This window comes from Caretta caretta, chromosome 8 (assembly GCF_965140235.1).
Source record: "Caretta caretta isolate rCarCar2 chromosome 8, rCarCar1.hap1, whole genome shotgun sequence".
In the NCBI taxonomy this organism is placed as follows: domain Eukaryota; kingdom Metazoa; phylum Chordata; order Testudines; family Cheloniidae; genus Caretta; species Caretta caretta.
In genome coordinates, this window is record NC_134213.1 from 32,569,649 (window position 1) to 32,585,751 (window position 16,103).

The following is a 16,103-nucleotide window of genomic DNA, read 5'->3' on the forward strand; positions in this document are numbered from 1 at the left end:
CATTCCACACAAAGATGGACTACAAGCCGTCAAGAACACTATCCCCGATAATGTCACGGCTAACCTGGTGGCTGAACTTTGTGACTTTATCCTTACCCATAACTATTTCACATTTGGGGACAATGTATACCTTCAGATCAGCGGCACTGCTATGGGTACCCGCATGGCCCCACAGTATGCCAACATTTTTATGGCTGATTTAGAACAACGCTTCCTCAGCTCTCGTCCCCTAAAGCCCCTACTCTACTTGTGCTATATTGATGACATCTTCATCATCTGGACCCATGGAAAAGAAGCCCTTGAGGAATTCCACCATGATTTCAACAATTTCCATCCCACCACCAACCTCAGCCTGGTCCAGTCCACACAAGAGATCCACTTCCTGGACACTACAGTGCTAATAAACAATGGCCACATAAACACCACCCTATACCGGAAACCTACTGACCGCTATTCCTACCTGCATGCCTCCAGCTTTCACCCTGACCACACCACACGATCCATCGTCTACAGCCAAGCTCTGCGATACAACCGCATTTGCTCCAACCCCTCAGACAGAGACAAACACCTACAAGATCTCTGTCAAGCTTTCTTACAACTACAATACCCACCTGCAGAAGTAAAGAAACAGATTGATAGAGCCAGAAGAGTTCCCAGAAGTTACCTACTACAGGACAGGCCTAACAAAGAAAATAACAGAACGCCACTAGCGGTCACCTTCAGCCCCCAACTAAAACCCCTCCAACGCATTATTAAGGATCTACAACCTATCCTAAAGGATGACCCAACACTCTCACAAGTCTTGGGAGACAGGCCAGTCCTTGCCTACAGACAGCCCCGCAACCTGAAGCAAATACTCACCAACAACCACATACCACACAACAGAACCGCTAACCCAGGAACTTATCCTTGCAACAAAGCCCGTTGCCAATTGTGCCCACATATCTATTCAGGGGACACCATCACAGGGCCTAATAACATCAGCCACACTATCAGAGGCTCGTTCACCTGCACATCCACCAATGTGATATATGCCATCATGTGCCAGCAATGCCCCTCTGCCATGTACATTGGTCAAACTGGACAGTCTCTACGTAAAAGAATAAATGGACACAAATCAGATGTCAAGAATTATAACATTCATAAACCAGTCGGAGAACACTTCAATCTCTCTGGTCACGCAATCACAGACATGAAGGTCGCTATCTTAAAACAAAAAAACTTCAAATCCAGACTCCAGCGAGAAACTGCTGAATTGGAATTCATTTGCAAATTGGATACTATTAATTTAGGCTTAAATAGAGACTGGGAGTGGATAAGTCATTATGCAAGGTAGCCTGTTTCCTCTTGTTTTTTCCTACCCCCCCCCCCAGATGTTCTGGTTTAACTTGGATTTAAACTTGGAGAGTGGTCAGTTTAGATGAGCTATTATCAGCAGGAGAGTGAGTTTGTGTGTGTATGGGGGTGGGGGGGATGTGAGAAAACCTGGATCTATGCAGGAAATAGCCCGACTTGACTATGTAAAGAGTTGTCACTTTGGATGGGCTAGCACCAGCAGGAGAGTGAATTTGTGTGGGGGGGTGGAGGGTGAGAAAACCTGGGTTTGTGCTGGAAATGGTCCACCTGTTGATCACTTTAGATAAGCTATTACCAGCAGGACAGTGGGGTGGGAGGAGGTATTGTTTCATATTCTCTGTGTGTATATAAAGTCTGCTGCAGTTTCCACGGTAAACATCTGATGAAGTGAGCTGTAGCTCACAAAAGCTCATGCTCAAATAAATTGGTTAGTCTCTAAGGTGCCACAAGTACTCCTTTTCTTTTTATGAAAAAGAGAGAAATTCTTCAGCTCCTGCTGGGACAAAAGGGAGGGGAGCTCCCACCTAGCCTCTAATGGAAGCTCTGTTTTCAGGCATTCTTAAGATGGGGCACCCACACAGGACTTCCAGCCCCTTGCCTCAAACTGAGCACCCTGAGAACTCATGTCCTCCTTCTTCCCTGCCTGTTTCTTAAATTCAGCTCTGCAGGAAGGTCTCTGACCAGTGCTCCTGGGGAAGAGAGGCACTCTCCCCGTCACAAAGAAGTTCATCAGTAATGACAGAGCTTTTCTTGGCTCCATCCTTGAGAATCCCCAGAGTAAAGCAGCGGCCAATCTCCCGTTTCAAGCCACAAAAAAGAAATGCCTGAAATCTCATTATTTAAAAAACAGGTTTGACTTGCCAGCTTCCAGAATGGAGCTCCTATGGAAGTGCATATTATTTTCACATTAAAATCCTATTAGTTCACCATGATTAACTTTATTACAAAGAATAGCACCTGATATAATAATGATTGGCCTCTTCTTTTAAAGTGTAGCTGGCTTCAGACTTTTTTTTAAAAAAGTAATTTGGGTTTTACGTCATGTTCAGTTGCTGTCTAATTCCAGTGAAATTACATGCATATTGTCAGCTGGAGATTTCATTAGGATAAATGCCAGGAATTAATGCTATTTAAATATATGCTAGATGAATTAACAACCTGTCATTTATTATAAAGTTTCCCTAAATAACCACAATTGCTATTATTACAAAACTGTCCAGAAACTTTGAAAAGTCACATGTTTAGGGTTTGCACACAGGAATTCAGAACCTGTGCATATAATTTATGAGTACGTCAGATGCATGCTCCAGTAATTTGTGTCTAATAGAAAACACAATTAGATAAACAATACAGTAGGACGTATTAGTGGTAGTTTTCCTACAAGGTTTGAACTGGTGACTATTGGCTACCAGTGTCACTAGTCATTTTTCAGACAGACATTTAATTAAAAGACTCAAACTAATGAGATTAATGGGCTTATTCACTAAATTAATATGACTTTTTTGAGCTGGATGGCTATTCGGTGAGTGAGTAGGAATGTCAGGTATCAAAAAGATCACTCGCTTTAATTTGGGGTCATGTTATGCTGTCACTTAAATTTCCAGAGCCAGATCCTCAGCTGGTGTAGGTTGGGATAGCTTTGCGGAAGCCAGTGGAACACAGCTGAAGATCTGGTCTGGACCCATTGTTTTTAGTGGGGAATTCTATTTCAAAATTAACAGCAGCCCTGATAAATGAGCCTCACAGTATCTGACTCGTCCAGTTCAGGGTTGATAAGCTCCCAGATGTTTAGATGCTTGTCCAAAGCATCTTTGAAGTGTGCATAAATGGGTGGGCGGTTTGGTTAAGAAAGCCACACACACTCATAAGATTTCTGACTCTTCTGCTTCCAGTCATGAGAATTTGTAACCGTTTACAAACTTGATTTTAATACGGGGCGAAGGGTTGGGGATGAGGATTGTGCTTCTTTCATCATTTTCATCCCCAGTAAACCCATATGGCTGAAGTAATTATGCACATGGATTGTTAATTTCAGTTACTGACAAAGATCACCACTTGCAATCAAATTAGACGTGAGAGGGATTTCCGCCTTTTAAAAAATGTTAGAATATTTTAAAAATAAAATAAAATGCTGTATGCAAATGATATGCCTTGCATGTTGTCATTTGCCGCTGAGCGATGTGGGTGCAAAATGCTACCAGATCAGAATTCGCCACTCATTTACAACACTGGCAGAGACTTACACCCACATGAGCAGGGGTAACTGACTGCACCAGGCACTGAAGAATAAAGCTCATATGGCCTAATTTAAATTTCAATTTGATCCATCAGAAATAAAAATATGGTTAATATAAGAACAACCACTTTCACCAACATTTTAAAGTAATTATACCTATAAAACAAAACCTGCAGCCACCTAATAATCTTGTTGCTTGTGGCTCCATAGCTGAGTATTTCTGATTCTATCCAGTAGAGGGCAGTATGCCACACATGGACTAGTTGGTTCATTACAGTAATGTGGCGTTTTATGTTCTCTGTAGGGGGATATGATGGAAACGACATAGTGTTCACTTGGTTTAGGGGAAACGATTCAGTTCGTGGCCTGGAAAAACTGCGTCTCTCTCAGTACACTGTGGAACGTTATTACACTCTGGTCACGAGATCCCAGCAGGAAACAGGTAAAGCAGGGAGGTGGGACTGGTGGAAGAGCATGTGTGTCTCACAAGCATGTATAATTTTTCTTTCCATTCTATGCAGTGATGTCTTTCAAGCCAAGAGGACGTGAGTAGTGAAATCATTAGCCGTTCCTAGTCCCACTGGAAACGAGGCAGTAAAATGGCTTCTATAGGAATAGGTGATATGTTCCTTAGGTGTTAAATAATAATAATAATAATAATACCCCTAGCTCTTGTATTACGCTTATCAATGATAGATCTCAAGGTACTTTACAAAGGGAGGTAAATATCATTATTCCCATTCAAGTCATGGAAAATATGGATTTCACATGTACCTGAAATCCACTTGACATTTTTATTACATCAGAAAAACCTAGATTGTGCTTTGTGTGTCTGCAAACTATAAATACTGCATTAAGCATTCCAGGAAAGGCTTAAAGTAACTGGGATCAAAACTAACTTGTTGAATATTTATTTGTTTCCAAAGGTCACTTCTGTCTTGATGCAATGGGAATGTATTTCTCATTACCAGCTGGTTTAAACTTCCTTCCCTAGTGTCAGAGATAATATGACCTTTAAAATCCCTCCTGGCCAGAGGAAAAATCCTTTCACCTGTAAAGGGTTAAGAAGCTAGGATAACCTTGCTGGCACCTGACCAAAATGACCAATGAGGAGACAAGATACTTTCAAAAGCTGGAGGGAGGGAGAAACAAAGGGTCTGTCTGTGTGATGCTTTTGCCAGGGACAGAACAGGAATGGAGTCTTAGAACTTAGTAAGTAATCTAGCTAGATATGCGTTAGATTATGATTTCTTTAAATGGCTGAGAAAATAAACTGTGCTGAATAGAATGGATATTCCTGTCTTTGTGGCTTTTTGTAACTTAAGGTTTTGCCTAGAGGGATTCTCTATGTTTTGAATCTAATTACCCTGTAAGGTATTTACCATCCTGATTTTACAGAGGTGATTCTTTTTACTCTTTCTTCTATTAAAATTCTTCTTGTAAGAAACTGAATGCTTTTTTCATTGTTCTTAAGATCTAAGGGTTTGGGTCTGTGGTCACCTATGCAAATTGGTGAGGATTTTTATCAAACCTTCCCCAGGAAGGGGGGTGCAAGGTTTTGGTGAGGATTTTGGGGGGAAAGACGTTTCCAAACAACGCTTTCTCAAAAATAAACCGGGTTAGACGTTTGGTGGTGGCAGTGGAAGTCCAAGGGCAAAAGATAAAACAGTTTGTACCTTGGGGAAGTTTTAACCTAAGCTGGTAAAAGTAAGCTTAGGAGGTTTTCATGCAGGTCCCCACATCTGTACCCTAGAGTTCAGAGTGGGGAAGGAACCTTGACAGAGCCATTTAGCATGCATTTGCCAACCCTCAGGTATATACTGTCAGTTTTTGAATTTACTGACAAAAACAGTTGTGCAGTACTATAATATTTACTCAGAACATGTTAGTCTACAGGACCTTCGTTTAAAATTTGCTTTAAAAATATTTCATTAGTGTGTTGCTGAAGATTATAAAATCACATCTCTAATAAATCCTTGCATAGATTTTTATATGCACAATCTGAGTATTCATCTTTAGCCTTAAATGCTTGGATCTTCAGACATATAGTTTTTTAAATAAATCCTTCAAAAGACTACCCTTATCTAAACTACACATTTTAATTTTAATTACTATAATACAAAAAACTTGCTTCCAAAGTCTTCCTGTCCTTTCTGTCCATCCCTTTCTCCCTTCACCCACCCTGTTGAAGAGAGCCCTTAATTCAGGAGTGGCCAACCTGTGGCTCCGGAGCCACATGTGGCTCTTCAGAAGTTAATATGAGGCTCCTTGTATAGGCACCAACTCCGAGGCTGAAGCTACAGGTGCCAACTTTCCAATGTGCCAGGGGGTGCTCACTGCTCAACCCCTGGCTCTGCCACAGGCCTTGTCCCCACTCCACCCCTTCCCACCCCCTCCCCTGAGCCTGCTATGCCCTCACTCCTCCTCCTCCCCCGCAGAGCCTCCTGCATGCCACAAAACAGCTGATCGGGAGAGAGAGGGGGGCGCTGATTGGCGGGGCTGCCAATGGGTGGGAGGTGCTAGGAGCAGGGTGGGAGCTGATGTTGGGCTGCTGACATATTACTGTGGCTCTTTAGCAATGTACATTGATAAATTCTGGCTCCTTCTCAGGCTCAGGTTGGCCACCCTGCCTTAATGGGACAACACCCCTTCCTTACAGATAGCTGGACAAACAAGTTTCCTTTTCTTTACTTCTGACTATTTGATGAACTAGTTTTAAGAGAACACTCCAGCAAAATCAGTTGGTTAGTAACATATAAAATCCTCTGTTATGCCTAAAATCTTTGGAAACATATTTTTTAAAGTTGGTCAAATTTCATAAACATGTCTATTGTTATGGAGATCGCACAAAGTAAATTAATGTTCCCTTTTTCTAAAAGCAATGAACATTGTTATGAACACACTAAACCTCTGTGACTGATTAATTTAAAATAATGTCTTTGTTTCAGTGAATTAAATCTGGAATGATTACTTTATGAATGCTTAAGAGTACATTTAAAATATAAAAGCAGTTTAGAAATACTGATTAAGAAAATGTAAAACAGAGACGAGCTGCATCATGTATTCGATAATATTTAATGTTGTATTCAGCAGGACAGCTGACTTGCCCTTACTACAAAGTTTTTGCAAATAAATCTCTGACAAATTTCAGGGTATATCAAAAAACCTGTGACTGATATTTTTTTATTCCCAAGTTTAGTGCTTTTAATTAGGTACCTTCTCCATCTCCAGTCTTCACCATCTGGCATGCAGTGGAAAACATTTGAAAAAAAACACTCTTCTGTAATTTCTTTCTAAAGAAAATGGAGCATGTCATTTGCTTCATTTGGGTTCAGGGATTTGGTCAGAAGGGGGTGAGCGGGGAGGGAAGAGAGGAGGGAGACAGTGGGGAGAGGTCGGGGCCTGGGCGGAGTGGGGCAGAGCAGGAGTGGAAGTTGGGTGGGACCATAGGCAGAAGAGGTGGGCTGGGGAGCTAGCCTCCTCAAGTGGTAGCTTCACCCACCACCCATGACGGCAGGTAAGAGCAAGTCTGCTCCAGCACACCCAGTGCGCACTGCAGTGTCCTTTGTCAGGGGCTGTATTCAGAGCTGAATGCGCCGGCGCGGCACATTCTGCATGAAGGAGAGGGTACGGGGCTCTCTGCGGGGAACTGTGACTCTCCGCCACAGTGAGGCGGGCCAGGTGGCTCGGTGTCCTTTGCTGCCTTGTCCATCTCCCGCCCCTGGGCTGTGAGCCCGGGCTGCTAACGGGCATGGGGCACCAGTTTAATAATAATAATGCGTAGAGCCCCATAAATTCTAAGGACGGTCCTGACAAGAGGTGTTTATTTAAGGAAACAGCTACAGGCAAACAGATGAGCTTCCACACAACTTTGTTCCAGTTTTGGTATCCCTTGTTTACTAGAGATCACATCCTGTCTGGAACGCTATACAGCACACAAAGACTGTTAGTGGTTATATCATATATTGTATTTAACCAAATCATTACAGACATGCTACAGCAGTTCTATGGTACACAGCAGAGGACACAATATTGCATCCAGTTGTAATGGCACAAAGCATTCCCTCTTTCCCATTGGCCTTCCATGGTTGAGAACTTTAATTCTGTGGTGATATTCCCACTTCCTACCAGCCTACGAAGTAGAAACCTGTGTTCACATTTCAATGGGCTATTATTAAGCTACAAGGCCAACCAGCTACCACCCTTGCTGTTTGCTGTAGAAAACTTAGAGATGCACATTGATGTAGGAAGCATTGTAACAGGTTAACTGGCCTTAAAGACATTATGGGACAGATCCCCAGCTGATGTAAATCGGTGTCACTCCTTTGAAGTCGGTGTTGCTATATCAATTTACACTGGCAGGGAAGCTGGCCTATAGAGAGGAATAAAGCAAAGCTTACATTCTGTTCTCCCTTGGAGACATTGTCTGGTCCGATTTGACCTAAAATACAGATTGTGTGAGAAAGAAGCTTTTACACAGCACAAGGTTAATAGAAATGTTTCCTTCCATTATGACAGGTTTCAGAGTAACAGCCATGTTAGTCTGTATTCGCAAAAAGAAAAGGAGTACTTGTGGCACCTTAGAGACTAACCAATTTATTTGAGCATAAGCTTTCGTGAGCTGAGCTGTAGCTCACGAAAGCTTATGCTCAAATAAATTGGTTAGTCTCTAAGGTGCCACAAGTACTCCTTTTCTTTTTCCTTCCATTGTGTTTTTTCCGTGCCAGTGGCAAAGGTTCTAAAGCACCAAATAACCATCACAACACAGCGTTTGCAACTCAAGCACTACAGCCCTGTGCTAGCTTCATGACAGACTGATGGTGAAATTGACTTGAGGCTGAAGTGAAGTGCGTTAGTCTGATTTCCTTGCCTACGTGGAGAGAGATGCAAGCAGTCGCTAAGCAGCATGAATAGCAATAAATAAATTAGACTGTAAAATTCCTGTAATGTTAACAGAGTGGGGTGCTATTTCTGAGCCTGACCCAGAGCCCACTGGGTTCAATGGAAAGACTCCCATTTACTTCAGTGGGTATTGGATCAGAATTTTAACCTGTCAGAGTCCCTTTAACATGCTTCCTTGGGAAAAATACTCTGTGCTGCTTGTTAGAGATGAAATGAAGGAACAACCTATCTCCAGGCTTTGTTAGGGTAATAGTGTGAAATATTCCCTGTAAATAATAAGTTGGGGAGTCCTTGGTGAGCTGCCTATTTGTTTTAAATATCTCTTGCTTACCATACATTGTTAATTAACTTACATTGTACATTGGTTTGTTTATGAAATATGAAATGAATAAAAAGATAAGATGGGTCAGTCCCTCTACTGATGTAACTTGATGTCACTCCAATGACTTCAATGGAGCTGTGCTGGTTCACATCAGCTGAGGAGCTGGCCTATGATGTGCTTGAATCCTAATCAAACTCTCTCTGGAAACCTTGCTTTTGTGGCATGTGTCCTTGCTTTGCCTAACAGGCAACTACCCGAGACTGATACTGCACTTTGAGCTGCGAAGAAATATCCTGTACTTCATTTTGGAGACCTATGTTCCTTCCACGCTGCTCGTTGTCTTGTCCTGGGTTTCTTTTTGGATCACCCTGGATTCGGTTCCGGCAAGAACCTGCATTGGTGAGCTGCTGCCGGGGGAAAGGTACTTGAGGCATGTGCAAGTGAGAGGGCAGAGTGCAGTGTGCAGTACAGCCAAATGCCAGCTTTTCTCAGATGAGCATGGAAATGGAGAATGACAAATGCAAAGGGCCTGGTGGCACTTCAGCTTTGGCATGTGGAGAAGAGCCAGATTAGGAGCATGGAGGGTGGAGGAGTACATTCTAGTCGGAACCTTCCCCCCATCCCCACCAGAGCTCTGCATGGCCAGGGCTCCAATGCGATCCAGGACCTGAGGCGCGCCTGCTGTCTATTTTAGGCTCCCCTCCATCTACCAGGGTATCTGCATCTGGGTTAATATTTCAGGAAGTGACATCACTTAGGTTCTGCACTTCCCCCGGAGAGGGACTTTTTGCACTAGCTGAGGGTAAGAAAAGAGCCCAGGGGAGGGAAGAAGAACAACACAGAGGGGCTGGCCTTTTACACTGGTGCACTTCAGCAGCTGTGGGGCGGAAGCTTCTCTTCCCACTGGATTCCCTGGGTGGAGAAGTTGCATTTTCTGCTTCCCCCATCTGTACAAAGTGGTATGAAGTGCTTACCGTTCTAAGTCAATGGAGGATTTGGATTTGGTAGTGTTACATCCACTGGGCCTTGGTGTAAAGGACTATCCAATAGGTAAGAGAACCAGGCTTTTTGTTTCCTGAAGTTTGGGTGAAATGCTTTCCCGTTGGACCTGAAAAGATGTCCTTCTCTGCCTTACAGGAGTAACAACTGTGCTGTCGATGACAACTCTGATGATTGGCTCCCGGACCTCGCTATCTAAAACCAACTGCTTCATAAAGGCCATTGACGTTTACCTTGGCATCTGCTTCAGTTTCATTTTTGGTGCCCTGGTGGAATATGCAATTGCTCACTACAGCTCATCACAAAAACGTGCAGCTAAAGAGCCTCAAAAGGTACATACAGAGGTTCCTTAATGAGCAAGGTGATATTGAGTCAGCTGTAGTTGGTCCTTGTTAATGGCATATCCAGGGAAGAGTGAACTAGAGAAATAGTCTTCCTGTTGGGAGACGAATAAGAGGTACATGAGTGTCTCTCTCTTGTTCCTGTACCCATTAAGCAATGGTAAATACAACTCCCACAGTCTCACGCAACACTGGCCCATTGCCATGATGCTAGTGTCTGGAATCACTGAGTGCTACTAGTTCCAGAATCCTAACAAATCTGACAGTGTTCACTGATTGTCTAGATGCATGTTAATAGCCAGAAGAACCTTTCTTGCTGGCAAAATTTGGTGAGTAACTGTGCCAAGCCAAAGCATTACACCAGTGGGGAAGACCACTGTGACCATGGGGAGAACTGCATGTTGCAACATGAAGCCTGCAGGGACTTTTCTTTTCTATTGGCATGCAGCCTTATGCTGTGCACCCAGCCAATTTTATAAGCTAAGAGGATTGGGCTGCCTCAGTGCTTGGAATAGAGACCTCCAAGGAATACCTCCATCCTTCAGGAAATACTGCTGTGATCCATAAGATGGCACTTTCTAAATGTTTAAGTTTTGCATGTAACAACCCTAGCATTATGGGTCATCAACAGTGATAGGCCCTTCAGGTCTAAAGCATAGGGCTCTACCACTTAAGCTAAAGGAGTAACTCCCTTAGTTGAGAGCTGTGTGTAGTCTCTTATCTTCTGTACAGAGCAGTCAATAAAGAAGGATATGACACACTTAGCCAGTGCAATACATGTGTATCCAAATCACATCACCTAACATTAATTGTGCTCTATCATCTCCTAGGGGCCTACCAAAGAAACTGAAGAAGTCAACATCACAAACATCCTCAATAGCTCCATCACCAGTTATAAGCAGAAAATAAACTTAGCCAGCACTGAGATTTCCAGCGATAACGTCGACTATTGTAACCTGACCATGAAAACCCATGACAAAATTAGGTTTGTGCTGAGAAACAAAATGCACAGGATCATCAGCTATTTCACAATTCAGAATCCCAGCAATGTTGACCATTACTCAAAGTTACTTTTTCCTTTGTTTTTCATGCTGGTCAATGTATTTTACTGGGCTTACTATCTGTATTTTTAGAAAATGACACCTTCATTCTCACATTTCAGAGGAGCTTGAAACCAGGTGGGACCAACCCACCTTTATTCCTTGATACCCCTTACTGGACAGAAAACTCACTGAGCTAATCCTACCACATTACACTCGTCCTGGAAAGAAAGGTACATCTTCCACAGCTCATAGAAGGAGCTGCAATTCTCAGAACATTGGGGACCAGAAATACAGCCAGTAAACCCTTATTATTGCTCTATAACCAACATTTTTATCCTGTTCCTTGTCTTGAGTTTCTTTTAATACATGTGGGCCAGAGTGTACTTGTGATTCAGCCACTTTTCTCTCCATAGAATGCTATTAATCTACGATGGCAACTGTGATGCTCTGAATCTCGGGGGAACACCCTTCACCCCCATGTTCATCCTTATAATATGACTGTGTGGTATCCAATGCAAAGTTTGTCACATTAGCTGTCTTCGGAAGGCTCATGATGCGCTGAGCATTGTTGTTTTAATAATGTTATAGGTTGTAATTCCATGTATATAGTTATGAGGCTGAAAATGTGTCCTTATGGCTTAAAACAAACCCAGGCAAAAACTCTCCAGGAGCAGAGGGGCAGTTCATACCTCATCAGAGCATGTATTGGACAAACCCAGCCCAGCCTCACAAGAACAAAGGACTCTGGCCTAGGCAGCAACAAAGGATTGGACTCTCAAGTGAGTCACCACCCCCCTTCCCTTGGTCAGTTTGGGACTACAATGAGGTAATGCTCACTTGACTCTGAAGCGGGGGGGAAGCCAAGGGGGAAGAAAGAACATGATAAAAGGGAGAGACATTTGCCATGCTCTTTCTCTTCCACCTCCATCTACAGACACCACAACCAAGCATCTGAAATGCCGGTCAAAGGGGAGAGCCTGGCTGAAGGTGAGAAGCCTGTGGTGAGAAGGTGCCAGCCTGTGGTGAAAAGCATATAAGTTTGTAAGGACACTGAAAGTGTTAAGATTAGCTTAGAATGCATTTTGCTTTTATTTCATTTCACCAAATCTGACTTCTTGTGCTGTGACTTATAATCACTTAAAATCTATCTTTTGTAGTTAATAAATGTATTTGTTTGTTCTACCTGAAGCAGTGTGTTTGTTATGAAGTGTGTCAGAGACTCCCCTTGGGATAACAAGCCTGGTACATATCAATTTCTTTGTTAAATTGACAAACTCATATAAGCTTGCAGTGTCCAGAGGGCATAACTGGACACTGCAAGACTGAGGTTCCTAGGGTTGTGTCTGGGACCGAAGATATTGGCTAGTGTCATTTGCTTGCACAATCCAAGCAGCAGCTGGCCAAAAGTGCTCACTCACATAGCTGGGAGCAGCTTACATGCTAGAGGCTGTGCAGGAAAAACCCAAGAGAGGGGGTTGTCACAGCAGAGCAGGGTATGGCTGGCTCCCAAAGTCGACGATTGAAGTGATCTAGCAAATCACAGGTCCAGATAACACCAGGGGAAAATCACAGCAACCCTGCTGCAACTTTTGTTACCTCTTGACAATTCTTGTTTCACAAATTGTACGGGAAGGCAAATAAAAAGCTGAGATTTTGCCTCTAACATTGCACTCCAAATATTGTTTGTGCTAGCTTGTGGGCAAGTGTTTTTCTGATGTCTGTTTTATCATATGGAAAAATGCAGAGTTGCGTGCGCGCACACACACGCACAGGATTTGCAGACTCAGGGAGGGTCATAGTGATGGAATTTGCAAATGCTGATCCCATTTGTGTGCACAAAAATGGGTTCTTCATATAACAGCACGTCCATGTGAAAAATGGGTCATTTAAAGGCCAGCTTCCATCCCCTTTGAAAACCATTTCTTATCTTTCGTTTTAAAAATTAGTCCATTTCTAGCCCTCGTAGTTGTAGAGAAAAGCTTGAAAACATGAAGCCTAAAGACTCCAAACCTACGAGGCTGATGAAAGGAATCCAAATGTAAAATCTCCTGATCTTTAAGCCAATCTCATGATTTTTGTTTGACCTGATTCATGATTTTGACCACTTGAGGTTGGCAATAGGGCACTTGTTTCTGTTCTTGAATAAAAGCCCAACAGCACAACCAGTACATCATGCAGGTGTTTAATCTCAGTACGATTTCTCTCTTCCTGCTTTTAAAAAAAAAGAAGTTCCCCTAACATTCTCTGTGCCTGGAGATTTATTGAAGTCCCTCTTGAACTCCTACACTCTTGGATTTGAGTGCCTAAAAACTCATTATCTCCCTGTCTAATTCATTTGCTACAGTGTGACACATCACTGACTCTATAGATAATTTTTGTATGACTCTTTTAAAATTGTACCTAAGAGAAGTCCAGGCAGCTCCCATTGCTTCAAGATGATGGCACAAGCTGCCAGAACTGAAAGCCCTCTCGCCCAGTCCTCTTTACAGTTACAGCACAGATAACAGCAGCTGTGCAAGCTGCCCTGCCAAGGTGACTCGACTCCAACGCAATGAGAGAATGTCTACGTGGCATAGGACTAATACAGTCTCTGTAGTCCACACTGGCCTTGGCGCCTCTGCTCAGACACCAACAAGGGAGTAAAGTGAGGTGATGGGTTTTATAATGTAATCAGCTGCCTGCTAGGAACTGGATTGAGTTCACATTTCACGCAAACCACTGAACAGCCCTGACTGGATCTTTAATCAAACACAGATAGCTTAAAAACTGCATCATCTCTCAAGTTCCATGTTCTATTATTAAGCCCTTTGCCTCTTGCACCCTAGACTTACTGAGCAGGTGACATTGTGAGAGATGACATTTGTCAGGGCACTGGAAACCACAGAACTCCAGAAGCAACCTCCCAAGTTGCCAAAGCTGTGTGTAGCATATTCTGGCATGGGGAAGGAGTAGCACTGTGCAGGTCAATGGGTTGTTTAACAATGAAATGCCATCATTAACACCTCCTTCCTCAACAATAATATATTCTTGATGGTCTTTATCCATGCAGCCTCGGTAAGGGACAAAGCTGCCTTTGCAGATAGAGGTAGAGATGGAGTAATAGGTTGTTGTTTAAGTGTAGAACACTATTACACTTCTCCAGAAAGTCAAATTCAAAGCAGCGCTCGGGACCTAATTCTGTTTGTTGGCTCTATTTTGCTCACTCCAAAATCAGCATGACTGACCGCTTTGTTCTAGAAATGAGTTAAATGTGTGTGTCCCTCCACCCACACTTCAAAGTACTGAGCATTTGGGAACCAAATGCCATTTGGTATTGTGTATCTTTATGCTAGAGCGGATGGTTTAATTTCCTGATTTTAAAATAAGTCTCTTAAATAGATTGTATATGGCTGTTTTTTTTCTTTTTGATATATGCAACTTTCATTACATTACTAAAGGCATAATCTAGAAGTTCTTACTCAGGCAAAACTACTGTTGACTGCAGTGTGTGTCTTCAGGAGGAGTTTTGCCTGAGAAAGGACATATCTGCCTGCATATTTGTATTAGAAGTTGTGCAAGTATGAGTGTGTGCTGGGTATGTGACTGACTAAAGTGAGCTAAGTCTCTTACGAGGGTTTGTTATAGAAGTTGGGCAAAGCATATGAAACTTTATGGATTTCTTACTTTAATAACTTTTTATTGAACCATTTTGCTACAGTACATTGTGAAGGATCAAAACCACATATTCATAAATCATACCTTGTATTAAGTGCAGCACCAGAGAAAAAAATGGGAACCGAACAACAATGGCAAGTGAATAAACAAAATTCCAGTAATGAAATGTAGGCTTGTACATAGTGGCATTTAAACTCTATTCCATAAAATGTAATAAAGTGAATGTTTGAAATATAAAACCAAAGCCCTGGAGAGATCATCTGTTCTTTTAAAAATCACCACTTTCTTTTTGCGTCAATTTCTTCCTTTAATCCCAACTAAAATGCTGTTATCTGTTCTAAGCTGAGCTTCACACACAAGCACTTAACAAAGGGAACTTTCTCTATTATAGTGGAAATGGTTAGCAGCTCCCAGGGTTGAGGCTGAGCACTCTATTTGACAACGCTACCTTTTTAAGAGGGGCTCATAACTTGTTCAAAGAAGTTCTCTGTGAGCTGAAATTCTTCTGCCCCTGCCCCAACTCAGAAAAAAAACAACCAATATTTTTGAAAGTGTCAACACAATTCATTCTATGTGTTACTAGTTTGGGGTCTACGTTATATAGCATACACACTATATATATAAAATAGTACCATACACACATATCCCACAAAGAAAAATCGTTACTTAAAAATTAGTTATGGGTGGTTCAGGGGAACATCCACCTTCACAATCCTTTACAAGCAAGGAAATGCCCAAATGTGTTTGCATTCCCATTGAGCTGGCTTTCTGCAAACATTTGAGCAAAAGAGTTTACTGGCCAGATTATTCCTGGAGGTCCCGATTCAGCAAAGCACTTAAGCACTTGCTTCACTTTAAGTGCAGGATCCTTCTTTAATGTCCCTTAACCTCCACAGTCACTTTCAGTGACAGACTCTAGCCCTTTATAAATAAGTTCCATACACCTCCAGCATGTACAATAACACAATGCACACACCCAACTCCTCACAAATACACTGCAACACAAAATCTTAAATCTGACCTCAGGTGGGTGCAACTGGAGTAGCCAGGAGGCTGTTCTGTTGGACTGAGCTCAAACCAGCCTCCAGCTAGGCCCAAGATTTCAGAGAAAGGGAGATAAAGGTGACATAAAGCCACCTCGGCCTCGTCCCACCACACCTGCACCAGAACAATGGAGGATTTGTCTCTGCTAGTGTAAATCAGTATAGCTCCATTGATTTCAATGGAGTTGCACCAGTTTACACCAGCTA

General features: G+C 42.6%; 1 protein-coding gene across 1 annotated transcript in view; it reads left to right on the top strand.

Moving 5' to 3' along the window:
• The window catches only part of GABRP (gamma-aminobutyric acid type A receptor subunit pi), a 29,484-nt gene extending 17,173 nt beyond the window's left edge, over positions 1 to 12,311 (top strand). Inside the window, exons 6-9 of the mRNA XM_075131374.1 lie at positions 3,897 to 4,034; positions 9,063 to 9,215; positions 9,954 to 10,147; positions 10,987 to 12,311. Coding sequence (XP_074987475.1) covers positions 3,897 to 4,034; positions 9,063 to 9,215; positions 9,954 to 10,147; positions 10,987 to 11,289 — 788 coding nt within the window. The 3' untranslated portion in view covers positions 11,290 to 12,311. The remainder of the gene's footprint in view (positions 1 to 3,896; positions 4,035 to 9,062; positions 9,216 to 9,953; positions 10,148 to 10,986) is intronic.
• Positions 12,312 to 16,103: the final 3,792 nt, after the last annotated feature.